At 39.6% G+C, this 27918-nt stretch overlaps 1 protein-coding gene across 1 annotated transcript in view; it reads right to left on the bottom strand.

Moving 5' to 3' along the window:
- KIF13A (kinesin family member 13A) overlaps positions 1–27918 on the bottom strand; it is a gene marked incomplete at its 5' end in the record, with an annotated part of 120599 nt that overhangs the window by 69244 nt on the left and 23437 nt on the right. Inside the window, one exon of the mRNA XM_082480110.1 lies at positions 4136–4148. Coding sequence (XP_082336236.1) covers positions 4136–4148 — 13 coding nt within the window. The remainder of the gene's footprint in view (positions 1–4135; positions 4149–27918) is intronic.

Below are 27918 nucleotides of genomic sequence, written 5' to 3'. Positions count from 1 at the left end.
GACACACAAATAGAACTTGTTAAGCTTCAAGCACCCTCTGTGAATTAAACTACATTTTGGAAAGTCATTCCATCTGGTTGTGTTAACATTAAAATAAGCCATTATTTTTTGTTCGAAACTCGAAGTTTAAAATTGCTACCTGTATTTCCACTAAGATTTCCTGAACTTTCAGTTTTTCTTCTATGCATTTTGAGTAAATCTCTGTGACTATATGGATGAACATTTCTGCTTTCCTACTGCTCTGATGCCAATTCTATAGCCACTGTACCAGGAAGCTTAACATATTTTCAGAAGGTAAGCAAAATGGGAAAACCAGGACAGACAGGTATACACCTACTTCAAGCGTCTGCACAGGTTGGCATTCAACCACAAGCAGACAGACAGGTGTTGGCCAGTTCTCACAACCCGACCCAAAATTATTCTGGGCTTTTAAATTACAGAGGGAACTAACAAATAAGCCTTAAAACTTTATTTTTGCAAGATTCTGTACCTCATACTTCATTCTACCATCTAAAAGAGAAAGCTAGATAAAAGGAAGCTGCCAAGAACATGCCACACTAGGGTAGTAGCTTCTAAACCAGAAATTTTGAGTAGAGCTAGAATACCAACAGGGTGGGTTTTTTTCCCAGCTCTGTTATTGCAGTGTTTGACACGGCACAGTATTTTCAGTCTGAGTAGTATGACAGTTGGAAAAAAGCTTCGACGTTGTATTTTAGACATCTAGAAATAGTCAAGTAACAGCCAGAGCTAGAGGTAATGGAACGCGACTCACCAGGACAGATCTTGCACAATTGGAAGTCCATAGTAAAAATAAGTATATGAACTTGAGTGTGCACTCATATATGCATTATAAGAATTTTAACGCACAAACATTACAGCATAAACATATAAAAACTGAAAGCCATAAGAAAGAATTAGCCAGGAAATGCTGGATCCTGGTACTACCATAATCCAGAGTCATCGTAAGTGTACACATTACCCTAGGCAAGAGAGTTACATAGGCCATTTCTAGATTAAAGAGAATAATATTCAGAGTGTCAACAACTGTTAGAAATTTAACAAAAGACTTGTTCTAGTAACCAAAAAGTTAAATTAAAAAAAAAAAAGATACGGGGCTTTGAGTCAGGTTTCTTCAGCAAACACCCACAGCAGTTTAAGACAGCTGTTGCTTATTATTTTGCTAACAAGGCAGCTAAAGGTTATGGCTACTACAGCAAAGCAATGATGTAGGTTCATGCATCCACCACATGAGTGAAAAATTTACAGTTTTGTCCCAAATTCACCTGTACCTATGGCGTAAAATGAGGTTGCAGATTTTTAACTTTATAGTTTTAACTTTATAGCCACTGTGCCTGACTGCTACATAGCAGTAATTTCTCACAGAATCAGAAAAGAGAGCCAAGGGATATTCGTATTTTAAATAGCCAAAACAATATTCTGCAGAACTCATTTTTATTAAAGCCCCTAATCAATGGCTTGAAGAATTAATAATTTTAAGGGTTTATGTATGCAAGTATACTTATGTGAACTACTTACAGGTAATGAGTACCATATCCAAGATTAACTGCTTTCCAGATTAAGTCAAATGACATAATTAGTTTAGAAAGGAGTCTAATTTCACATTCATTATTAGTTGTTTTGAAGCCTAATCCTTGGTACAGACTACACAGAGTCTGGGGTTCCAGCATTTAGCAACGCATTACCCAGACCTAACATAATCCCCAACATACTGTCTATGTAGCTATAAAATATTGTAAATGCATAGCTAACATTTAATAGCCATTTTCATCTGATTGATAGACGGCCAATCATGCTTTGTTTTTACAGGAAAAAAAAGTTATGCTGGACAGGTGCAGATATTGCTCAGATGAACCTCAATGAAGCAGTAAGTCTGACATGTAGGGTGACTTACAGGGCTACCAGGTTGCTAAAAAGAAAAGCAAGGGAGAAATTTTCATTCGCCAGGCAGTTATTTCTACACGCCTATTGCAACAGCTGATGGAGGTAAGTGATAAAGGAGATACATTAGCAAATGGCAAACAGTCTACACCAGTAAGCTTAATGTAAATGGAAGCCATTAAAGAACTGAAAAAGAAAGAAGTTGGTCACAGTATGAAAAAGACGAGATCTAACACAGGCCTGAAGAGCTACGAACAGAAAGTGTGAAGGCAGCCTAGGGCACAGCTCACAAATCTCAGCTCTAAACAACCGCTTTGCCTCTGTCACAAAACTACACTAGATTAGTAGCCCAAGATTAGTAATATACTGAAATGTGGTGTTTGTAGAAATAGCAAAACCCCTAACATCCTTTTATAACATTTCCTACCACGGCTTCTGAGCTACCAAGTTGAACTGGGATCACAATACATCCATGGCTGATGATAAACTAGCTCATTAAACTAAAGGTCAAGAAACTTCCAGTATTTATGAAATTTCATTTAAAAAAAAATCCTAATTTAAAGATCAACTACATGCAGTACCCTAAAAACTGTATAAATCAAGAAACATCCAAGTGTCATACCATAGCTTTACGAATTCAAAAAACCTATTTACACTGATGGTAAGAATCTTCTTCTGCCTCAAACTGTTAAACATTTCACACAACATTTAAAGTTTCGGCATTAGAGCTCCAGGATGTTAATGACCATCTATATACCTAACAATAATGTGCAGCTGTTATGTTTTTGTCAAAGAAATGGAAGGTAATAATTATGCTTTTACATAATGTCAAGAATAACTTTATCTGCCTATAATTGAACATGAATTATGTACCACAGAAAATGAAGGCTCTTGTAAGAAAGTTTTTGTGAAATTACAACAAGAAGGAGGGTTTTTTTGGTTTAAAAAAAAATTTAACAATGATCAAACTTTTCTGTATTACATATATTAACTGAGATTGACAGAAGAACTTTATTAAATGCTTTTAAAAAAAAAAAGAGAGAAACTGAAAGCCAGGTCCAGGAAAAAAATTAACCAGCACAGCATACCATTTTAAACTGTAATATCAGTGTTATTCCTTTACACCTGTTGTGCCCTTAAATTACATGGTTTTGTTTGTTTTTTCCAAAGTGATTATTTCAATTAACGTTAAAATAGTTTATTCCATTGTTACTTGTCTACTGGGAATAATACACATCACTTACTGAGAAGATGTCTTCTTCTGACACTTAAAAAAAATAATCAAATTAATAAATATTCGTATTTTTTATACACACATATAAAATAGCTCTCTGAACTATAAAGTACACAGATATATAGATCAATATCCATCCCAATTTCCATTTCCAGAAGGCCTACAGAACATTCTGCTACACCTGTAGAAGTCACATCTGAACTGCATACACTATTTCTTGAAGATCTACAATTCAAAAAGAATAATGTAAAAAACCTCAGAGCTAACTACAGCTTTCTGTTGTAAAAGAGTACCACCCAACAGAAACGGAAAGGATAAAATTATTATTAAACTGCTGAAGCAAAATACCAGAGTTTTGCATGTGCTGACAAGACATAGTTCACACAGTCCTTTTACCTCATCATTGCTACCAACGCTGTACTGATACTGTATTTGTCGTCCCACTAAGGCTCCTTCTCTATCCAGTAAATACATAGCACTCATTCTCCCTCCCTTCCTCTGCATTACAAACAACACAGAACATCTTTTCTAGGCGAATTCCAGTGTACTTTAGCCACTTTTACACAAATTATTAATTTCTGAAGATCACCAATTACAAATAAGAACAGTTTCTTTTTTACTAGAAGTATTATGCCACCTTTTAAATACAGTATTTTAACTTTTAAGCAGAATTATGTGCAATGAAATGTTTTATACACAATACTTCTTTACTCTTTCAAATGTTTTAATGAATGCATTAAAATCATGGCTTGTCCTGGTCACAGCTTTAACAAGTCATGTGCCTTGCCTCCATGTCAGTTGGATTAAAATATATTCTTCTGGAATTATGACATCTTTAACTTAGAAATATGAGGAACAAACTTTTAAAATGTATTTTCCTCTAAGTTGTTTTGATCACATACTATATTATGTATATATACACATATATATATACTACATATATTACTGCATTGCTCAACATTTTCCAGGAGGTACAAATGTAAGGAGAGACAAAATACTTACCTTAGGCGGTTTTCTTGATTGGCAAAAAAAAAAAATAATCAGCAACGATGAGGAGAAGTATGAATACATCATTCACATAAAGGGAAGGGAGCAAAGAAAGAAAAAAGAAACAAAGTCAGTGTACATCATTACTATAATCTGAACTTTTTTGTAATCCGCAATGTACTTAAGAATAAGCAGATCAGAAGATATTTATATGATACACCACAGATTTTTAACCAGTAATTACTTATTAGTAATACAGCCCCACATTAAAAAGAAAGGAATATGTTAGATTCCTTATAGGTATAAAAATCTAACAGCACTGACTTCCAGAAGGAAGACAAGGATCTGTTTTCTTCGTTGTGGAAATCAAAACACAGCCCATCTTTTGTGGGAAACAACCTGAGCCTGCAAACTGCAGACCAAGGCGCCAGGGTGAAGCCCCACTGACTTCAGCATTGCTACACCTGCAAGACTGAGGTAACAGTCAAACAAACATTTCTTGTAGAGATTATAGAAGTGTGAACAAAAATAAACCTGCATTTTCCCTACCCACAGAAAGCCCACACAGAGCACAGGAAACCAACTCAAAAACACCGTTACCCTTCACGCACAACTCCAATGAGTGCTGTCAGAAGTAAAGCAGAGACAACAAACACCCAAACTAAAGACACCAGCTCAGAGTACTTCAACTTGTCCTTAAATGCTTCAATGCTTATGCTGGCAGCCATATGGCCAGGTAGTAAATTAAATCAGCGTGGCTTTTTTTGGTGGGATTGCTTTCAAGAGAGATCGCTGCCCTGTGCTCACTAATGCCATTGTGAGAGAGGAGGTTAAAATATGGTGCAGAATTAGACTGACTTAGGCCAGTCATGAAAACTACAGCCTTAAGCATATGTTTAAATTATGTATCGAAATAAGGCTGAAGTGATACACAGAAGAAATTTCCACTTGCTCTTCACTTCAAGGAAAAAAAAAGCATACAAATGTAGATGAAAAAAAGAAACACAACCAGAAAGGTCTAGAGACAAAACAGCACAAGCAGAGAACATAGTAAGGTTTATAAGATAAGGATATAGATGAAAGGTCTCTATCTATGCAACAACAGACACACTACACAAAATTCAAAGATATTAAGAGGCTACAGTCTCAGTGCAGAAACACGGGGGATCAAGCCATGCTTTCATCCACCAGACTACATACGCTAATGCCACCAAGTCAGAGCAGGGGGGGGGGAACCACCAAAAACACTCTGAGCAGTTTTCTTAGCAACCCACAATACAATAGCTCAGCAAAAAAAAGAGCTGAAGAGAAGCAAATCCACAAACACATCCTTACGCAATCTTTTCTGCCTACTCTCAGCTGGTACCTTAGATGACATGTCTGTCTAGACCAGAAGTTACACAGCTGGTACACGGTACTGGTATAATGTGAACATACTTTGCCTCTGAGCCAAACCATTCATTGCAGCCTTACCCTTTCATTAACGGTGGCTACACAGGCTCAGCTCATAGCTAGCTCGTGTCCAGGCAGCTCAGAACTTGGGCAGAATGCACTCTTATCTAACTGAAAAATACATTTAGCTGTATTACTTCGAATATTTTTCACTTTGATCAATTTTCAGATGTGATGAAAAACCAACGTTACCAGCTTTTCTAGCCAGAGTTTCAGCACCAGCTCTAAACTTCCAATTCCTACTTGGAAGAGAAGTTCCTACCGAAGGAAGTCATCCAAGGTTTTTTGGAAAGCTCTTAAATACACTCATATCTTGAAAAATAATTCCAGAACACATCAGCTTTCCCAGGGAATTCCTGATAGACTGCTGTACAGGTTCAGCAGAAGCCCTAAACAGTTTTACTGAAGTAAACACCAACAGAAAGTTTATCAACTGGGTTTTTTTTCCGAGATCATTCTTATAAGCCCCAACTGGAAAAGGTACAGAACATCACTGAAGGAAACAAATGGTTTGACACATTTTTTAAGATATTTACTTAAGCAACGCAAGCCACTATGTTTTAGGAAGTTTCCTCTTATTTTCCTTTGATGCCCATTTTAAGGAAAGCATAATAGCGACTTTTTAAACCACTGGTGGACAGCAGAGCTTCCCCAGTTGAAAGCAAGATGTTCATCACTGATCTTCTGGATTTCAAAGCACAAGGACCTGCAGCTTCCTACCGTATGTCACATCCTGCTGCTCCAACCTCTTTGGCTATTAAGACCAAACTAGCAACTCCACAAGTCACCTGCTAGCATCACCAGCAGGAACACGATCAAGGGCTCCTGGAATAAGTCAGCTATATTGGCTCACAGGATAGATTTTTATTTTTTTTTTTAAAGCTATTTGGAAATTCCAGCTAACCAACTCACTGTAACCATTACCCTGGCAGTGATTCAGACAGAGATACTCCACAATACTTTCTTCAATCAAAGGACTCAGACTAATAAATAAAGAACTATTTACAGTTTACCAGAAATCACATCTGTAGCAGCTTAAAGATGTGCTATAAAACCCGCATTAGCCTCAATCAATTTTTTGCTTAAGTTTTTTGTTTTGCTTTGTTGGTGGTGTTCGTTTTGTTGGTTTCGGTTTTGTTTTTTTTGTTGTTGTTGTTGTTTTTTTTTTTTTTAATATAAGCTTCATGGTTTCTTTCCTTTCCCAGAAACCAGCAGCTTTCAACTTCATAAATAATTGGATTTGTCTCAATTTTTACCAAAAACTGATGACGCAAATGTGGTGGTTCAGTGTCACAGCTGGGGTGAGGGGGATGATGATAGGGCACACAGCAGATCACAGAGATACAACAACTAGAATTTTTATTTCCCAGTATTTCTAATTCCATGTCTAATCATCCATGGTGTCAATGACAATGTGTAGGTATACCTTTTGAATGACAACAACATCTCCTCTAAAGTGGACAGCTAGTACACTTTAGGAAATTATCACAGAGTTACCTAACCTTGTAATACATTTGCACAATAGCAGATTTTGGTTTAACCTGGCAAAGGACATCTGGCATCTGCATATTCAGATGGAAGACTGACTTTTCTCACATGCCTAGAACTCAAAACCAAAGTAAATACCACCAAAAGTCTGAAAAATGTTCTCACAGATCAGAGGAAAAATACGAATTTCAATGACCACAAAGCCCATTGAGCTTCTGAACTTCCTCCTGTCTTTGTCCTTAAGCCATCATGACTTTAGTAAAATATCACTAGAATGTTTTTCTAACTTTACTAAGCAGTATGTCTTCTGAGGTCTACTCCTAAAATCTAATCAAGCTTTATCTTTCACAACAGTATTAAGCCTCTCCTGTCCCGCTTGGCTAACACACACCAAGACTGCAGAATGCAGAGCTATCTCAAATTTTCATCTAGATGGAGAAACCCAATTTCTAGAAAGCTTTGTGCTAATGCAAACAGGTTTTTTTCCTGTTGTGTCTTGCTAAAACTAAACCCATAACACTTCTCACATTTGCTAAGATAATTAATTCACAAAATGTTAGTTCTAACACTCTACACAAATACATGACCAGGAAGTCTTCCTGACTGGATCCACACTTTACCATCTACCCACTGCCTGTGACGGCACATGATGAAAGGAGCATGCTTTTCTAGTAGTTTAACAGCAGCAAAGGTTGTTTCTGCTTTTTTTTTAACTACCTACACAATTAAACAGGTGTCTCCCTTTGTCATGTAAAAAGTTGGTATAAACTAGGCATTACATATTCTGACCAGAAAACTAGTCCCATGCAACAGGAAGCAACAGAAGACACTATTGCACCACGAGTATCCAGAATTACACAATACCGTCATCTTAAAGACTTAATCATTTTCAGAATTATACCTGGTTTTTGTCCCTTAGCGAGTGTTGTCAGCATTCCCAACCAAATGTCACTTCTATCAGAAGGAAAAATATTTTATACATCAAAAAGCTTGAAAGAATTGTTTTTTCTCCCCTTTCCATATAATGGGGTTTCATCATCCCATCCACCCCCAGTCAAGAATGTCACCTTCAGCAGGGACAAGTTACATTATAAATGAGAACGCAGGTGTAAAACCAGGTACTCCACATAGAATGAGACAGAGGAACAAGGCATCTTTGAAAAACGAGTCTTAGATTCTTTGGAACAACACCCACACAGCCCAATTCATCTCCAATTCGGCTGTGCTAAGAAGCCAAGTAGGTCACAATTGTACTATAATTATTGCACATTTTGGGAAGTATTTAGTGGATTCTTTTCCTTTCTCACAATTAGTTAATGAAGATGAAGCAATCATAACCAGTTATGTTAAGTAACCACACATAGTATCTACAGCAGATGATGAATGAACCACATGGCTTCGCAGCTTGCTCTTCTAAGCTGACAACAACACGTATCATCATCTAAGACACTGAGTCTGAAATATCTTTTTGCTCTCATCACATGTGCAAGCACAGCAAATTCATGGTACTCAATGTTTTCCCAAATATATAATTAAGCGTTTAGATGTAGTGGCTACATAGTCATCAATGCACTCCTTGGGATCACTGGTCAAAAGAATTATTACAAGCAAATACCAATATACTAGAAAAAAGAGAAAAGACTTCAGGCTTTTATATGATGAGTTCTAAAAAGTCTTTCTTCTTTCCTCTGTAAGCATAAAGATCATCAAATTGAAAAGATTATCCTGATAGATAAAAAGAGTATTTTTTACTTTTATTTTTCAGCTCTCTTTAACAGCATTTGATAGCCACCGTTTCCAAAATTTGGTTACCACATATTCCTCACATGCTATTTATTCTGTTGAGAATTCTGCAGTACTAGAAAAATTAATGAGTACTTTACACAAGTCTACAGCCTCTTCCCAGTTACATCAAGTCACAACAGGTTATCGAACTTGTTATGCTTTATGCATATGCAAGGATGTTGCTTTGCGCTCACCCTCTCTGATTTCAGCACGATCTCTTCTCTCACCACTGCTCCAGCATCTCTGGAATCTAAAGACCAGCTGTTCAAAACAAGTATTATAGTATTTTTTGAGTCTTTTTTTTTTTTTTTTTGTTTTTTAAATCAGGCTGCCTTACAACTCAGGCTGAGAATGTCACCAGCAGTGTGTGTTTGCCTCACTCAAAGGTAGAGGGCAAGGGAACAAACGAGCGGCAGGTCCATCATAATAAGTGCACCTTGCTTTACTCCATCAAAGTAACTGCATCGTTTGTTTATCCATGTAGATAAGGCTTTCAGAGTGGCTGCAGCAGAGACAGCAGACATTCAATCCTCCTAACTGAAACAATGTAAATTATGTAGAAGCAAAGAGATGATGTTTCTCCCAACCTTCACAGTAAGATCATGCAGCTCTAGGACCCTTCGTTGCCTCATGGTTTATCACTGCAGGCTGTTACTTGCAGGCTTGATACAAAGCATCTCAAAAAGCATGCCTATATATTATTAATGGACGCTGTACTAAACAAAAGCACCTATCTAGAAAAAGATCGTTGTTTGCCACTTCAACAGTTTCAGATAATCATGTACTGCAACTTCTGGCAGTACACCATCTTCTCTACAAAGAGCATAGAAAATGGAAATTTATTCGCCCATTTCCCCCTTCCATTTTTTAAATACAGAAGAAGATCAAAGGAAATGGCAGGGGCAATGCCCTGAAGGGGAACACTGTCCTACCGTTGTGCTTGGCTAGGGCACCTCCTGCAGAGCTCCCTAATGAAGTTGGCATCACAATTCGATACTAGGATTCCTGGAAAAGTTACTTTACATACTGTATGAGCACACATACATACATAAATATAGATAATTAGTTATTTTATATTCTTGCATAAGGTGGGCAGCACATGCCCTTTATCTGTTTAATCCTCCTACCCAACAAAAGTCTGTTCTATAGACAAAATAATCCTTTGAAGAACAGCAAGAGAAAAACATTTTACAAGTAAAGCAATTTGAGCAAGTGCCTGCATAATAAGGTAGTAGCTGATCATAAACAGAAACACCACCAGAAACAGATGCATACTGTAAAAATAGGTTGCTCTCTCACACTTTATGGAAATACTGTATAAAGAAGCTGTGCTACTCACTGCATACCTACCACATGCAAAGAGAGAAAAGTCAGACACTGAAATCAGAATGAGAAATACTGCAGCGCAAGTTAAACGAAACAGACATTACAACAGCAGTGCAACTTCCAGGACACAGAAGAAACCTAGAAAATGCTTGGTTATTTCACCATAACAGGGTTCCATTCCAAGAACTTAAGTTCATTCACTACAGCAGCGATGAACAATCCCCCCCCCCCCCAAAAAAAAAAGGCAGCACAGGTTATGAAACCAACACAAGCTCATTAAAATAAGTGAAAGGCATTATATTCTGACATTTACAAGATAGCAAACAGGAAGTGACAATCACCCTGGAACACCACTAGTCCCTAACTTACCTTCACTCACAAGTTCTCACTATTTGTGCTGCCCAAGGCATTATTATTCCAATGCCAGCAATTTGTTGACGTGAACTTCAAGTGGTTCTAATCTTCACACAGAAGCCTTGGTGTTCATGTAAAAGCAACTTCTACTGACAGCCTGAAACAGGGCTGATACCTGTCCTACGTGCAACAGCATGCCACTTTGCAAACAGCAATCAGCTTAGGAAAAAAGTCACCACCCATAAGCAGAAAGCTTGATCTGTCACTTTGCTAGGAAATTCACTAAAAAAAAATTCTCCGTCTACCCGCCCCAAATAAACTTTAAAAAAAAATTATCCAATTTCACCCTTTTCCCTCCTTTTCAATAAAACTGAACACGAAAGAATCTAAATGAGGAGATTTTTACTAACTCATCAGGTTCAGAGGATAAGGAAAAGGGGGAGGGGCAAAAGAATATGATCTCAGAACCCAAGATCTGTTAGCTCTGAAGACTAGTCTCCAATGACTGATTCTTAGCCTGAATGCAATGAAACTGATGTCAGGGCAAACAGTCTATTTCTGGAAAGTATGTGGAAACATATGCTAGAAGTGTTAATAAAATTACCATGGCATTTTTTAGGCACCCATTATTCTTATTCTGTTGCATTTATTACTCCCGCTCTCGAGGAGAAAAACACCCTGAGCATTAACTGGCATTCCAACTCTGTGCAGAAACTCTACTGCGACTCTCACACCCAACCAACTAATCACTTGCGTTACCTACTCCCAGCTATTAACTACCTGATACATCTCCAATGTCACTGGAAAACATTCCCTTTCAACACTACCGCTCCTTAGAAATTCCTTCAGAAATGCTGCCTGTAAGAACCATCAAAACACTAGGCTGCACTGAAGATATATCCCTTCTTCAGGCAGTGCTCAAAAATATCTGAAAAATACACTCCTATTTATCACTATGTACAGTATTTATTACCAGAGATCACCTTCAAAGGCATGTGAAGGAAGTTTGCTAAGCAATGTAGCATTTCATAAATTAAATTCCACTTTGTTAGTTTGCCTGTTTAAAACTTAAGCGTTACAATTTGCTACAAAGCCATGAACAGCGATTAGCAGCTTTGTTGATGAGGACCAATACAGAAGCTCTCTAGTCAGTGGAAGGACTATGTACTGGAAAGAACTAAACCATAGGTGTTAACTGAGTAACTGGATCCGAACCTTGGTTGTAACACCTGACTTTCCTCAGTAAACAAAACAAAACAAAACACTATTTGCTGGGAGATACGCATATTCCTTCTTATTACATCAGGACAAGGATATAGTTGAGAAGTTTCTGAAGATACACATGCAATAATGTGTTCAGGCTGGACAACGGACAAGAACCCCCAAGTCTCACTGTCACATTCCTTTACCACAACAGGGAAAATTATCATTCGAGTTTCATCTATTTTATGTAACTAATGAGATCTCAAGAGAGATGCTAATTGGGCATGACACTTCATCCTTTCCCACAGCTCTGCAAATATATGTTAGCATTCTTTAAACATAACTGTAGTATGAAAAAGCTGTCTGAGACTAAGCAAAATTCACAAATTATTACTTTCGACTCATCCTAGCATGCGTTTTTAGTGACATGAATATTAAATTAACAGATCAGAAAGAAAATACCATCCATTAATTTGTATTTGATATTAAAACTTTCCCCGGGTTTGATGACAATACACGTTGGCATAACAATTTCCACCACTTCACTAAAAAGATTTTGCAGAAGAAAGTATATTCTGATGGCTGCAACACCAGCTGTTTTGGTGACTTTGAGATTACACCATTTGCTTTAACAGACAGCTTTAACAACTGCTACCGTGTGCCAGAAAATGGACACTATGCAGAGAAAGACGATGATGATTCATGGGATAAGAAAGGTTTATTGTGTGGAACAATATACCAAGAATGTAAACTCAAATCAACTCTACATAAATAGACAAAGTGAATAAGGTCTCCTGAGTTGTTGCAGGACCAACACCTAAAAGTACTGAGGAGACTTTATTCTTGTATAGTACTCATACAAGTGAGATCTCCAGAGGTCTCTTCACTGATCTCCACAAAGCTTAGGCAGTAATCTAGTTAGGTCTCGTAACCTAGCGTGCCATGAAATGAACCACAAAAGTTACCCAAAGGCTAGAAAAATTCTTCACCACACGCACTCCAAGTTTATCAGTTAACAAAAACCAAACAACTGCCAAGGCAGTTAACAATCTTCACAAAGAGAAGACATCAAGCACCAAGTGACTGAACCTAGCAGGGAAAGACACATCCTGAACTCATTTCTAGGATCTGAGAATAGATAATTTCCAGCACAAGGGTGGCAACTGCAATGGCACACTCAGATTTTCTATTTGAGGGCTTCAGACAGAGGTTAGATGCCTTTCTGGTAGACACCAGAAGTAAACGAGTTACTGGGCTGAGTACCTTGTCAGAGAACACATCCTATAGAACAGGGGAGGCGAGACCACCAAAATTTAACAGGATTCCCCCTTCCCAGTGAGATGTGAACTTGTGACGATTTGTATAAACATTATATTACTTTGAGCCACAAACGTTTCCTTTTCTACAGCAAAGCTTGCAGGCAAGACCTCTCTAGCAGGCATTATGTTATGTATGTGAAAACATGCACTCAGTAGTAATGACAACCACCTCCTCACCACATGCCATATGTAAGACATAAATGAGAAGAGCAAAAAACACTCCAGACTTTTATGCAACCACTACAACCAGCACTGTGGAAAAACAAACAAGGTTCTAAATTTTCTTGGACTGAAAAGTGAAGTACACACCACTTATGTACAAAAAAATATAAAATATTTAGACGTATAGCAACAATAAGAGTAACATCTTTGCAGAATTAAAAAAAAAAGTATCATTTTATGACTGGAATAGATGACCTTAATAGATCACAGATTAAAAGACCCAAATGATATTTGAATCCAGTATTAAGAAAATTTTTTTTCTAGATCTAATTGAATCCTAAATGGTTAAATTAATGTTCTTAAGGAAGCCTGACTTTATACGCTGGAGAATAACAGAATCAGGAAAAAAATTAGAACATTTAAAAAGTAAAAATTAAGGAATAAGCATTTTTCCTATGAGGAGAAGCTGAGAAAGCTGGCACTGTTCAGCCTGGAGAAGAGAAGGCTCAAGGGGGATCTCATCCATGTTTATAAACAGCTGAAGGGAGGGTGCAAAGAGGACAGTGCCAGGCTCTTTTCAGTGGTGCCCAGTGACAGGACCAGAGGAAACGGGCACAAACTGAAACACAAGAGATTCCCTCTGAATATGAGGAAACACTTTTTCATTGTAAGGGCGACCGAGCGCTAGCACAGGTTGTCAGCGAGGTTGTGGAGTCTCCATATTTGGGAGATATTCACAAGCCATCTGGACATGGTCCCAGGCAACTGGCTCTAGGTGGTCCTGTTTGAGCAACGGGGTGGACTAGGTGACCTGCAGACATCCTTCCCAACATCAACCCTTCTGTGAAAAATGCTAAAATCAATCTTTTTAAAGATACTGTGGCATAGAGTAGTAGCATGAACAGTAGTATAAGAGATGATCTGCAAGGTTTGTGATTCAGGAATATGTAACCCTTACTATCATACCAGACTTGTGTCAACTAAAAAAAAGTAAATAAAAATCATCTCTAAAAATTCTTAGATAATCGGCTCCCCACACCAACCCATATACCTCAGTTTCACAGAAAGAAATTTTCAACATGAAATATAAAATTTGCGGCAGCCCACTAACCTTCAGTGGGGTTTCACATCTGTTTTTTATGCCTGAAATTTCTTCACATCTCCACAAAGATAAAGTCAGTCTCCTGTGAAGAATATTCTTCATTGTGCCCATCAAGTGATGTTATCAGGCAAGGACTGGCATCCAGGTTTCACCTATTGATTTTCAGTGAACAAGCTTGGAGAGTACTACTTTAACATCACAGTAGCAATTTTTATTTTGCTCTGGCACATGAAGGGGATGTAATTTAATCTCTATTTACTTCAGTTCTAAGCAGATGGTCACAGTCAATTACTAAGAAAGTGACGTTCTGTACAGCTCCAGTGCAAATGAAATGCTTAAAGACAAACTCTGAAAGAAAACTCAGTAAGAGCCATAAGGCCTAAGGTATAAATTCAAATAATTCTTTACAAAAAAGAAAAAGTTTGCATGGGCAAGTCAGGAGTGTCACAAATGGTTAAACCAAAACTGATTTACTGCTGACTCTACATACGGACTCTGTCTATAAAATTAAGGAAAGACAGATACAGCTTTGAAATCCCTCAGTGGAGAATGTGTTCACAGCTAAATGCAAGCAATTTTAGTGTATCACTCAAACTCAGAAGAGGAGCATAATTTATAATTATTTGTTTTGTTACAATAGACTTCATTTTTACAATACACACCAAAGAGTTGGCCTCTGTCCCATAAAAATTGCAATTTTTTGGAAGACAAACTGGAATGCTACAGTGTAAGTCAAAAGTAAGATTCCAGATAAAGCATTGCAACATAAGAAATGTTTATTTCAAAGAGTAAACATGGACACACAAATCACAGGATCACAAGCACAACTAGAATGCAGTTTTAGTGAGCAGTACAAGATAGCATAAGACAAACAGAAGTAATCTCTGACTTCTTAGACATTGATAGTTTTCAAGAAAGTCTAGAAAGAGGACACACTATTATGGTGCACTAGTCAGTAATGGGATCAAAGAATTACCGAAAAACTGAAACGGATTATCAGTACTTCCTGAAGAGACAGAACCAGAAAATGAGTTATGTCTATTCTTACAGCTAAGAAGTAAGATCAGTTCTGCCAATATACATTAACTGGCTCAACAAAGCAATAACAGATAGAGCAAAGACCTCAAGGTCATATAGTGTACAACTGACACAGGCAACAATGCCATAAAGTCTTCTGAGATAGAGTCTAACCAATTCAAAGTCAGTTGTGTTGTTCTGCCTCATGGAAGGCTATTCATTCTCCTGCTGTCCAGAAAGCTTTCCCAATTTGCGATATTGAAGGAATTTAAGTTCATTTATTTGTTCTTGTACTCTTTTACATAGGTTCTGCAGTCCTCTAGCCATCTTAACTTCAAATAAGTTTGAATTTGTATTTCTTAAAACATAATGAATCTGAGATGTAGAGAATATTCCAGAAGAGGTTCTACCAAGCATTTTTCAGAATGGCATAGTTCCTATGTTGTATTTATACTGCATTGCTTACGAAGTAACGTTTTTATTTAAACAGTTTGGAAAATATGAACTTTCTTAGAAACAAAATATTTTTGCATAGAAAACATAACTCTCTCTAGCCTTTGCTATATTCCTACAGTACTCTTGAAGAACCATTGCCTAGGTCTCCTGTGGACTGATTGCAAAGGGAAGAATTATGACAAATTTCTGTTTGCATTAGAGATCAGAAAAAAAGAAGGAGGCAAGAACCATAGAAATAGCTTAATTTTTGAAAGCTGAAGAGCTACTTTAGCTAGCTAGTTCTTTCTGAGAATGTCTCAGAAACAGAGAAAGGAAAACTTTGAAAGCAGAGATTGTATCTTTAATTAGACTGCAGCTGAAATAGATTTATCTCTGCAGGGGATGGGGGAGGAGAAAAACAGGTAGGGTTTCAAGTGTACACACTGGGTTTCAGGTCTGAGGCAGAATGAGTAAGCTTCAGACTAACAGACATTGGCAACAGTTACCCTAAGAATACCTCACTGTAATTGTTCAAGAGGCAAAGCCAGTTTAAGAAGTTTCTGCTCATCTCCAGCTTCTTGTTCCCAGCTGCGAGTGTCAGTGTCACATTCAGCTGTGCCTCTGTCAGATAAATGCAGGGCAAGGGGGTTCGGAGTGTCACAGGGGAGCATTAGTTTGCTTTGCCATTCTTTAGTTTAAAAATTATCTTCACTGATTTAGTTTACAGAACCAGAAACCAGCTGTACCAATACAGGGAATGTGCACAGTAAACGTCAACATGCAATTGGGAACATGAAACCAGGGAGAAAGAGTGAAGTCGAACATCACTACTAGGCCACTGGCATATCAAAAGAGGGGCAGATCCTGTCTCTGACAGTCTTCAGACCCTTTAATCAAGCCACTTGACGAGCACAGCAGAAAACTCAAAAGCAGCCTAGCACAGCTGCAGGACACAGGCACTCTCACCAGCCACAGGCAGTGAGAAACTTCAGACAGAATTAACTGGTATGTTTGAGCTTAATGGCCTTTGATGATTTTTCTTCCATATTAATTTCCCTAACTTCTTTAATCACATGGACTTTTAAAAGTGACACAATCCTGTGACAAAGTCCACAGTTCAGTTATGGGTATATCTTTGCATTTGTTCTGAACCCATCTCCTGATAATTTAAGGTGAAGTCCCATGTTGCTGTAAGGTAAAAGGCAGTAAATAATTCCTCCCACTGTTCATGGACATACAGCTGTCTAACTATACACCTTCCCCTCCCCCTCTTTGGTCCTTTTCTAGACCAAAGACTTCTCACTTATTTATTGTTTCCTCATGTAAAAGTGGTCTGTAAGCAGCTCACAGCCCCCATTGCCATTCTCTATTTCTTCCAAGTTCCAGCACACCTTTTTGAGACAGAATAAAACACACCAGTCAAGATCACTTTGCAGTTTCACAGAGACACAAAGCTTCCTCCCTCATTCCCTGCCCTCTCTCAACATGCTTCCCCAGTAGGTTCTAACAGTCCCTTGTCATTTTTCACCCATTTGCTGAGCACTGCTCTGATATTCCCCTTGAACAAGCATAACTCCACGATGATTCTCCTGAGAACAGGGAGTCCAAAAACCACGGCTGGGTACGTAAGGTCAGAAGAGCTTTGCATGTCACAGCAAGTTTCATGTACCTTTTTATCAGTCAGCCACAACCCACCTGAAGGTCCTCCCACAACTTTCTGTGGCTGCCATGCTCTAACAACAGCAGCAGCATAGTGCTGCCAATATATTCTGTCATACCAGTATTCACCCCTTCTCCAGTTCATTTATAAAAGAAGAAATATGAGACCAAGCAGAGACCTCTTCAGGACTCCATATGAGATGCGCAGAGGTGGAGAAGATTTTAGTTGGACACATGTCTCATCATTGCTGAATTTGTGACTTTTATCAACCAAGGGAAATCAAAAGTCACAGTCTGTGGATCATGACTAGATTCTTGTCCTTCAAAACACTTGAAGAACAAATATCAGTGCCTTGTTAGCTTAAAATCATATGGTTTAGGTTGGAAGGGATGTTAAAGATCATCTAGTTCCAACCCCCCTGCCATGGGCAGGGACACCTCCCACTAGACCAGGTTGCCCAAAGCCCCATCCAGCCTGGCCCTGAACACCTCCAGGAACTCACTGGAACCTGTAAAATTATTTTGAGTCTTGAACCTTCCAGAAGTATTTTTACAGAGACTAAGGAAACTCGCAGAATGAGTATGTCCCTTCCAAAGGGAAAAAAATTGTGTGCAACACCTTACCTAAACCACCCACCCAATACCATTCAGGTAGGAATTGCTGAAAAGCATTATAGAAAATATTAAATCCGACTCTTAAAAATGCTATCAATACTTTTGCTAGACACTAATTTTTTAAACTAATTTAACAGTGTTGATAAATTCACTGCACAATCCCTTGATCAGCTCTCTCCAGTTATCTGAAATTACAATGCCATTATTACCACCATAATTTCAGAAGAAAAAGTTGCAGATTAAAAAAATGCAGCGATTTGAAATAAGGCGATGCAAAAATCCAAACCCAAAATGTCAGTACTGAGTTGTGAAATAAAGTAAAAATATCCTTCTACCTTTGGACCTATCTGCACAATAAAATCTAAAGCTTGGGACATGAAGCAATATTCAGTACTTTTTTTTTTTTTAAACATGTTGCAAACAGATTTGTGGCATCATTCAATTCAAAAGCTGCATCCAAGAAATAATAGTCCAGCAAAAAAGCAAGGCTAGAGACAGTATGTGTGCTTCATAATCTAGAGGGCTAAAAATATTTTGCTTTATTCTCAGTTGTCTTCTCAATAAGTTGCAGTGGAAAACTCTACAAGCATCTTAGCTTTTCTATCCTTCACATTCTAAATACTGAGGATCAAGGTAAATTTAACACACAAGCTTCCTTCAAATATAGACACAGCTTTCCATCTCCATTACTATTGCATAGCGATCAGCTACATTTTGGGATTGCAATTCTGTTTCTACTTAATGTAGAACACTGCAGGGAGCCTCAAGAATTTTCTAAACCCTCTCTCATTCAAAAAAATCCCTGGAAGATAAGATTGCATACATCAAATCAAACGCAACCCCAGCTTGTGAAATTGAAAAATCATTAGTACCAGTCTGCTTCCTTTAGGTGGAGGGAGGAAAAGCTTCCTCTGTACATCAAAAAGTCTCATCGAATCCTCTCCTGACATTCATCATAGAACGGTTTAGGTTGGAAGGGACCTTGAAGATCACCGAGTTCCAACCCCCCTGCCATAGGCAGGGACACCTCCCACTAGACCAGGTTGCCCAAGGCCACGTCCAGCCTGGCCTTAAACACCTCCAGGGATGGGGCCTCAACAACCTCTCTGGGCAACCTCTTCCAGTGCCTCACCACCGTCAAAGTGAAAAATTTCTTCCTAATGTTTAATCTAAACCTGCCCTCTTCCAGTTTAAAGCCATTCCCCCTCATCCCATCACTACACACACCAGTAAAAAGTCCTTCCCGAGCTCTCCTGTAGGCTCCCTTTAGGTACTGGAAGGCCGCAATAAGACCATCCTGAAGCCTTCTCTTCTCCAGGATGAACAGCCCCAACTCTTTCAGCCCCTCCTCATAGGAGAGGTGCTCTAGCCCCCGGATCACCCTCGTGGCTCTCCTCTGGACACGCTCCAGCAGGTCCATGTCCTTCTTATGTTGGGGACTCCAGAGCTGGATGCAGTACTCCAGGTGGGGTCTCGCAAGAGTGGAGTAGAGGGGCAGAATCACCGTCCTTGACCTGCTGGCCACACTTCTGATGCAGCCCAGGATACCGTTGGCCTTCTGGGCTTCAATCGCACATTGCTGGCTCATGTTGAGCTTCTCGTCAATCAGCACCCCCAGGTCCTTCTACTCAGGGCTACTCTCCAGCCATTCCCTGCCGAGCCTGTATTTATGCTTGGGATTGCCCCGACCCAGATGTACGACCTTGCACTTGGCCTTGTTGAACTGCATGAGGTTGGCTTGGGCCCACCTCTCCAGCCTGTCCAGGTCCCTCTGGATGGCATCCCTCCCTTCCAGCGTGTCTACCTCGCCAAACAGTTTGGTATGATCAGCAAACTTGCTGAGGGTGCACTCAACCCCACTGTCCATTTTGCTGACAAAGATGTTGAACAGTACAGGTCCCAGTACCGACCCCTGAGGAACACCACTCGTCACTGCTCTCCACTTAGACATCGAGCCGTTAACTGCAACTCTTTGAGTGTGACCATCCAGCCAGTTCTTTATCGACCAAGTGGTCCATTTGTCGAATCCATGTCTCTCTAATTTAGAGACTAGGATATCGTGTGGGACGGTGTTGAACGCTTTGCACAAGTCCAGGTAGATGACATCAGTTGCTCTTCCCTTGTCCACTGCAGCTGTAACCCCTTCGTAGAATGCCACCAAATTTGTCAGGCATGACTTGTCCTTGGTGAAGCCATGCTGGCTGTCAGCAATCACCTTGTTTTCTATGTGCCTTAGCAGAGTTTCCAGGAGGATCTGCTCCATGATCTTGCCAGGCACAAAGACGAGACTGACTGGCCTGTAGTTCCCTGGGTCTTCCTTATTTCCCTTTTTGAAAATAGGGGTTATGTTTCCCCTTTTCCAGTCAGCAGGAACCTCACCATTTTGCCTTCTTAGTGGGGATACCACGCTCAAATCATCTTCTAAGATTAATTCATTCTTCATTTCAAGCATAATGAATAAATTCTTCAACCTGTTGCGCAGGGGAAGGGGAGAACAGGATGGCAGGTGGAGGAGAAAAATTATTTTTTCCTTGTAGAAGAAAATGACAATCAGCGATTTCTCCATGTACCATAGTGGTAGACAGCAGAAGTGGATAGTGCTTGTTATCTCCAACTTTTACCTCACAAGATCTAGTTGGAATAGCACGATCGCTAGTGAGCAACGGTCTCTGTGTCTTCAGCTGAAGGTATAAAGGGCCACAGATATATCAACAGCCCCTCAACCAAAATCTCAACACAAGACCCCACAGTGACAATGCTGCGGGCCCGTGCTCTGCACAAGCACAGTTACCACCTTTTCCACCCACTAAGTGTGCGACATCAGAGGACTACCTTTTTCTTTGTTAACAGATGAGGCATGCAAAGAGCAACCATAAAATAGCCTCTTCAAAGTCTGCACTGACAAGCAATGCCATCACAGCAGCGTGATGCTGAGCAAATGGGAATGGAGCACCAAGAGGCAGCTCTGCAATAAGCAATTCAAACCATTTTAGAAAGGAGAGCGAAAAAATAACAGGGCAGGCAGGAGAGAGACAAAAATTCCATTACGCAGCTGACAAAAAAATAAAATCAAATCTGGTTTTCACCTTTTTGCCTTGCCATATTTTATTCCAACTACACACATAAGTGGTACTCATTTCCTGCCAGCTCGATTATTTTCTGCTCCTCCTTTTTCTACTCACCTCAAACGAAGTTTTTTGGGGGTTGGTTTTTTTGGTCTTTTGTTTTGTTTTTTTAAATCACTGTGCTAAAGGACTGGAGGGAGCCTAAGCTAATAAAACTAAAGAACACTTTGAAACAAAATGCTGACATATTGCCAACATTACTTTTGGTCTGTATTTTCAACCGGGTCTCACTAACCCAGCTCCGAGCCATTTATGCCTTGGACATTTTGGATTGAACGCAACTGTACTAGAGTGATCTCACATACAAACTCCAATGCTTAAGTTTCAGTTTTCTGTCTATTCTTTGACCATTTTTCCGTGGATACTTTTCAGATCTTGTTTTAACTTCCATGTGTTTTAATATTTGTTGTAGCAACATGATAATGAAATATACAAGTCACTACTATCACACAGCTCTTTCAAAAATAGGAAGACAGCATTTATTCCACTTGCAGAGGAGGTACATCCTCCATCTCCAAGCCAACCTTTATGTTAGGCACTAGGTATACGGCTTGGAAACAGAACTGTATAATGGAAATACTGAGAAGCTCTTTGCCATAGCATCGCTAGCAATATAAATACCCAAGATCACAAACAATATCGTCATGTGAGCATTCCAGGCCAACTTATAAATAGCAATTCAGAAAGAACTGGCCTCCACAACTACGGTGCCTCAGTATAATGTGTATCTGCTAAAAATATCAACTTAAATATGTTCAGTAACAGCGTGGAATGAAAATAGGTCTGTCTGAATTTTGTGAATTAAACAGTTATTTAACACACCCTCTCATTTATTAAACTGATGATAATTCACAGGACTACTGTGATGGACTTTTGATTGAACAAGTGCACACTTTACATATGAGTGTTATCAGTATTGGATTTATCCAAGAATACGTATATTCACAATATTTTCCTTGATAATGAAGTCCTACTTCAGAGCTTCTTCAGAAACAGCATGACTAAGTGGCTGTCTTCATATTGTGAAGAGAATTTATGATTCAGAACTTAGGATTCCAGCAACAAAAGCAATAGGATACATGATATTATTAAAGGATTCTTAGAGATAAGATGCTCATCTACATCTACCTACACAGATTATAAAAACATATTCAGATAAAAATGACTGCTTTATACAAGAAAATACACTGTTTTGATACTGCTAATTATTTTTCCAGAAAGAACAACTGAACAACAGATTCATATTAATGGTTACACCACGTATTTATACAATAGAGGGAGTGGACACATTCCTCAGGTAGCAGATCAGTAGTACGCAAGGTTTCAGAAACAATCAGAACTTCCTGAGAGATAATGGAAAAGATAATTCATGTATTACTCAGGATAGGCTTACTCATTTTGGTTTGCCAAAAAAGGAATGCGTTACACACTGCTAGGGGAAAAAAACAAAAAACAATTTACTTGAAAGTATTAATGACTTTAAAGTTTATCAATGGCTCCAGATGTTGATTTTAGCAATGATGTTGATGTTAGATGTTGTTTAGATGTTGATTTTAGCTCTGCAGCACACCTCACCCCAAATACTTTCTATACTTCAGCCACTTCTGTTACACTATCCCACAGGTCAACTACTTCACTTACTGTAACAAACCAGTAACAATAAAAAAGCAAGCCAAAAGAATGAAGGAGGAGAAAAAAAAAAAAAAGATGGATTTAAACACGTGTCCAAAACTCATTATCTTAATCTGTGGTGTCACCTATCAAGCTGCTCCTGGAGAGACATGACTCAAATCATTTCTCCTTGTATGCGTATCCCTCAGCTTTGTCATTATCTTTAAAAACTTAATGGAAATGTGTATGTCAAGCCTTTTTGAACTTTTGTAGACCTGTTACTGATTTCATCTCTGCACAGAAGCAGGAGTAGAAAGAAGTGCTCTGAATGATGGCACAGATGAATGTACATCCCTCAGCAAGCAGCCCTCTTTATTGTAATGCCCAGAACAAGGACAGGCTGCCATAGCTCAGAAACGAGCTCTGGAGAGATTCCCAGCAAAGCACCAACACGTGACTGGCAGCACATCATGCTACTACAGAAAACAGTGAGTAACCCAGACACACAGCTGAGGACCAGCGGGATGGTCAGGGTTAATTAACTGGACATCCAACCAGCACTGCACACCCACCATTTTGCCAGGGAGTGGTGGAACCCCTGCAGAGCTACTGACCTCCTCTTGTTCTCCTCCCTCGCACCTCCAAGCAAGAATCCCTGATACGACTCCCAACCATTATATGTTTTTGAACACAAGCTGTATGGGTAGAAGGGTTTGCTCTTTAGAAAACTAGAGAGTGGGTAACCTTCAGCAAGCAGCTTCTGGGGAGTTTCTAAGAGGAAAACAAAGACAGAGGGCAGGTCCAGGAAATCATAACTCTGTATTCCATTTTTTCAGTCATCAAGAAGTTTTATTTATTTACCATACAGCATTAAAGATTTAAACTTACCAGACAAGCTATTAAGTGTGAACTGAGAAGAAAAAAAAAATAAATAAAAGTTACCACAAAAGACATAGAAATCCCTTTAGATCAGTAACAATGCTGAGTCAGTGCCAAATAATTTTGCAACAGGCTGGCACATTTTTATAACCTTCTGTTTAGCTGCAGTTACAGACCTGCTTCAGAAACTCAAATATTATACAGATACTAGAAATAAATAGAAAATAATCCCAGATATGATTGGAAACTAAAGCATTCTCAGTGTTTAGGACAACTAATTAAGTCTCTGCGAGGGACAAAGACATAAAGTATAAATACTAATTGGTTCTTTTTTGACAGATCCATGCACAGCTTTTAATAGTCTAAATAGAGTCTAAACCAGCTATCCTTGTAACTATATCAGTTGATTACAGATTCTATTTAAAGGAAATAAATAACAGCATTTTCAAGTTACAGATTTTATTCTTGACTAGCAGACAGATCTGTGTCCTATTACCAAAAAGTACTCTGAAATACAGACAATGCATGTGAGACAGTTTCAGTTTCCAAGTTGCATGTTGAAACAGGAATGTGCTCTTTTGTTCTATTTTTTTTCCCCTCATTTAATCATAATGAAGTCAGTTGTGACATTACAACCGTTTCCAGAGCAACAGTCCAGTCAGATGTGATGAACAGAAGATAAGGGTGTGTGCAGGAGAGCTCTGTAACCCACCGGTGATCTTGATGGGAAATTCAGCACAAATGTGTTTAGGCCAAAGGAGCAACTGGATTTGTCCTCTTCTATATGCAAGGACCGAGAGTTTCATACGATGAGATCAGACTTTAGATCAACATTAAAGAAATACAAGGTGAGAGAGTGTTTTTCTCCCAAAAATATTTGAAAAGGATGTGTAAATCATCTGGTCTGTTCCACAGGAAAAATACATAATGTATAAAAACAAAGCAGAAAAAGCTACTATAACACAGCACATACAGTTGCAATAACATGAACAATAATCCAATGGCTGGCTAGACTCATCATTCTTCAGTATTTGGCTACCAGATTTCCCAAGAACTTAAAGACATAATGCTTTATGAATCCAGAGCAGAAAGGATAAGGTCTAACTAATAACGCTAGATCAAGTCAGGGGTATATTCAAACCAGGCACTGTCAGAAGTATGAGAAACAGAGGATTGTGCCTTGAAAGGCAGAACTTAAGCATGAGAAACGCAGCCTGAATTAATCCAGAGATACACTTAGTTCCATTATCTAGAGACACATCACCTTTAGGGGTTTCACGAGGTGTCTGCAATCTTTCAAAACAGAGCGCTTGAAATGCCATGGGTTAACCGACTCATGTGTCTGTGTCCTGGGGCATGTTACATATATGTACTACATATTAATGATTAACCCACAGCACAAACAGCACAAAAACTGCATAGTCAGCATCATTTAAATGTGAGACCCAGGCAAGGAGCTTTTCTTTCTTTTACTATAGTAATACCTCACAGATGATTAATATTTTCCCATAAGATTCTCCTCAGAAAAAAAAAGTGATAGAAATATACTGTAATAATCTCCATCAAAGCACGCACCCTCCTCCTGAAGGAACACCCCCAGACAAGCATTTGAAGGAACCATTATCAGCAAAAGCAATTGTTTCCTTATTGGCATCATCTAACTGCTGGCATGAAAGTTAACCAGGAATCCTGCTTCAAAAGCAAACCAGTCCTTGAACAATCCTCCAGATCTTTTGTTCCCATGAGAGCTTTATACTTCAGGTCAAACGTAACACTGAATTATCATAAAAGGGAAGCTCTGTGGAAATGGAGCAAAGCTGTGAAAAACAGTCCTGATTAAGGACCCGTATAAACAAGTGATTCAAGTCACGTTTATTTACTATGCTAATCAAAAGCCAGAAAAAAATATCATTGATTTCTCTATTTAAAAGGTAGAGGAACAAACAACAGATAGCTTCAGGAAAATACCTACGTTCTGAATAGTAAAATGAGCATGGACACACAGCATTATTTCTGCTGCTAATGGTACTCCTACTCTATTGTGCAGTCTTCCAAGGCAGACAGACACCTACCTACGAAACCACAGGACTGCAAAAAGGGATGAAAATTCATGTGCCATATCAGGTCCTAAACCAGCATGAACTTTAAAGTCACATTTTATCAATTTCATGTTTTGGGATAAATAGTTCCAACAGCAAATTTACCAAGGGTGCTGTCATTTTTCTATCTTGGTAACTAATTTTCCAAAGAAATAAAATCCATCCAGTGCTATTCCTAGTATATCTAAAGTAAACCTATTGTTACTGCAATATGAGGAGCTAGCTTCTAGTTAAGCTTTCAGAGTGGCATATAAGCAAACAACTGCAAGAGTGATTTTGGAAACATGTTTTGATTTGTGGAGGCAGTAGCAAGAAAAAGAATACAGGAAGACCTGGGAGAAGCACAGAATGATAGCAGTTGGAAGGGGCCTCTGGAGATCATCTAGTCCAACCGCCCTGCCAAAGCAGGTTCACCTACAGCAGGTTGGACAGGCTTGCACCCAGGCCAGTTTTGTATACCTCCACAGGAGACCCCACAATCTCTCTGGGCAGCCTGTTCCAGCAATCTGTCAACCTCAAAGTAAAGAGGTTTTTCCTTATGGTCAGATGGAATTTCCTGTGTCCCAGTTTGCGTCCATTTCCCCTTGACCTGTCACTAGGCACCACTGAAAACAGTCTGGCCCCATCCTCTTGACACCTGCCCTTTAGATGTTTATAAGCACTAATGAGATCTCCTCTCAGTCTTCTCTTCTCTAGGCTAAACAGACCCAGGTCTCTCAGCCTTTCCCTGTTAAGGGAGATGCTCCAGTCCCCTGATCATCTTAATGGCCCTCCGCTGGATTCTCTCCGTGTCTTTCTTGAACTGGGGAGCCCAGAACTGCACACAATATTCCAGATGTAGCCTCACCAGGGCAGAGTAGAGGGGGAAAACACCCCTCCTTGACCTGCTGGACTTGCTCTTTTGAATGCACCCCAGGATACCATTGGCCTTCTTGGCCACAAGGACACATTGCCGGCTCATGGTCAACCTGTTGTCTACCAGGACTCCAAAGTCCTTCTCCACAGAGCTGCTTTCCAGCAGGTCAACCCCTAACCTGTACTGGTCCATGGGGTTATTCGTCCCTAGGTGCAGGACCCGACACTTGCCCTTGTTGAACTTCATTAGGTTCCTCTCCACCCAGCTCTCTAGCTGGTCAGGTCAGGTCTTGCTGTATGGCGGCACAGCCTCCTGGTGTGTCAGCCACTCCTCCCAGTTTTGTGTCATCAGCAAACCTGCTGGGAGTACACTCTGTCCCCTCATCCAGGTCATTGATGAATATGTTGAACAAGACTGGAACCAGTACTGAGGCCTGGGGAATGCTGCTAGCTATAGGCCTCCAACTGGACTCCGCATCGCTGATCACAACCCTCCGAGCTCTGCCATTCAGCCAGTTCTCAATCCACCTCACTGTCCACTCATCTAACCCACGCTGCCTAAGCTTTCCTATGAGCATATTATGGGAGACTGTCAAAAGCCTTACTAAACTCGAGGTAGACAACATCCACTCCTCTCCCCTCATCTACCCAGCCAGTTATGACACCATAGAAGGCTATCAGACTGGTCAGGCATGGTTTCCCCTTGGTGAATCCATACTGACCACTCCTGAGAACCTTCTTTTCCTCCACATGCTTAAAGATGACATCCAGAATGAGCTGTTCCATCACCTCTCCAGGGATGGAGGCGAGGCTGACTGGCCTCTAGTCTCCTGGGTCCTCCTTCTTGCCCTTTTTGAAGGCTAGAGCCGCTTTCCTCCAGTCCTCAGGCACATCTCCCATTCTCCATGACCTTTCAGAGATGATGGAGAGTGGCTTAGCAATAACATCTGCTAGCTCCCTCAGTACTCATGGGTATTGTTTGCCTAAATGATCTCTAACTCGATCCTCCTCAACCAAGGGAAAGTCTTCCTTTCTCCAGACTTTTTCTCCTACCTCCAGGGTCTGGAATGCCTGAGGACCAGCCTTAGCAGTAAAGACTGATGCAAAGAAGGCATTCAGTAACTCTGCCTTCCCTGTATCCTCTGTCACCAGGGTACCCACCTCATTCAGAAGTGGGCCCACATTTTCCCCAGTCTTCCGTTTGATACCGATGTACTTGAAGAAGCCCTTCTCATTGTCCTTGATGTCCCTTGCCAGATTTAACTCCAAGTGAACCAAAGCCTTCCTCATTGTGTCTCTGCATACTCCTAGA

The sequence above is a fragment of the Vanellus vanellus genome (genome assembly GCF_965231255.1).
Source record: "Vanellus vanellus genome assembly, chromosome: 2".
Classification (NCBI taxonomy): Eukaryota; Metazoa; Chordata; class Aves; order Charadriiformes; family Charadriidae; genus Vanellus; species Vanellus vanellus.
Note: the sequence above shows the minus strand (reverse complement) of the source record. Positions and strands in the feature narration are given on the sequence as shown.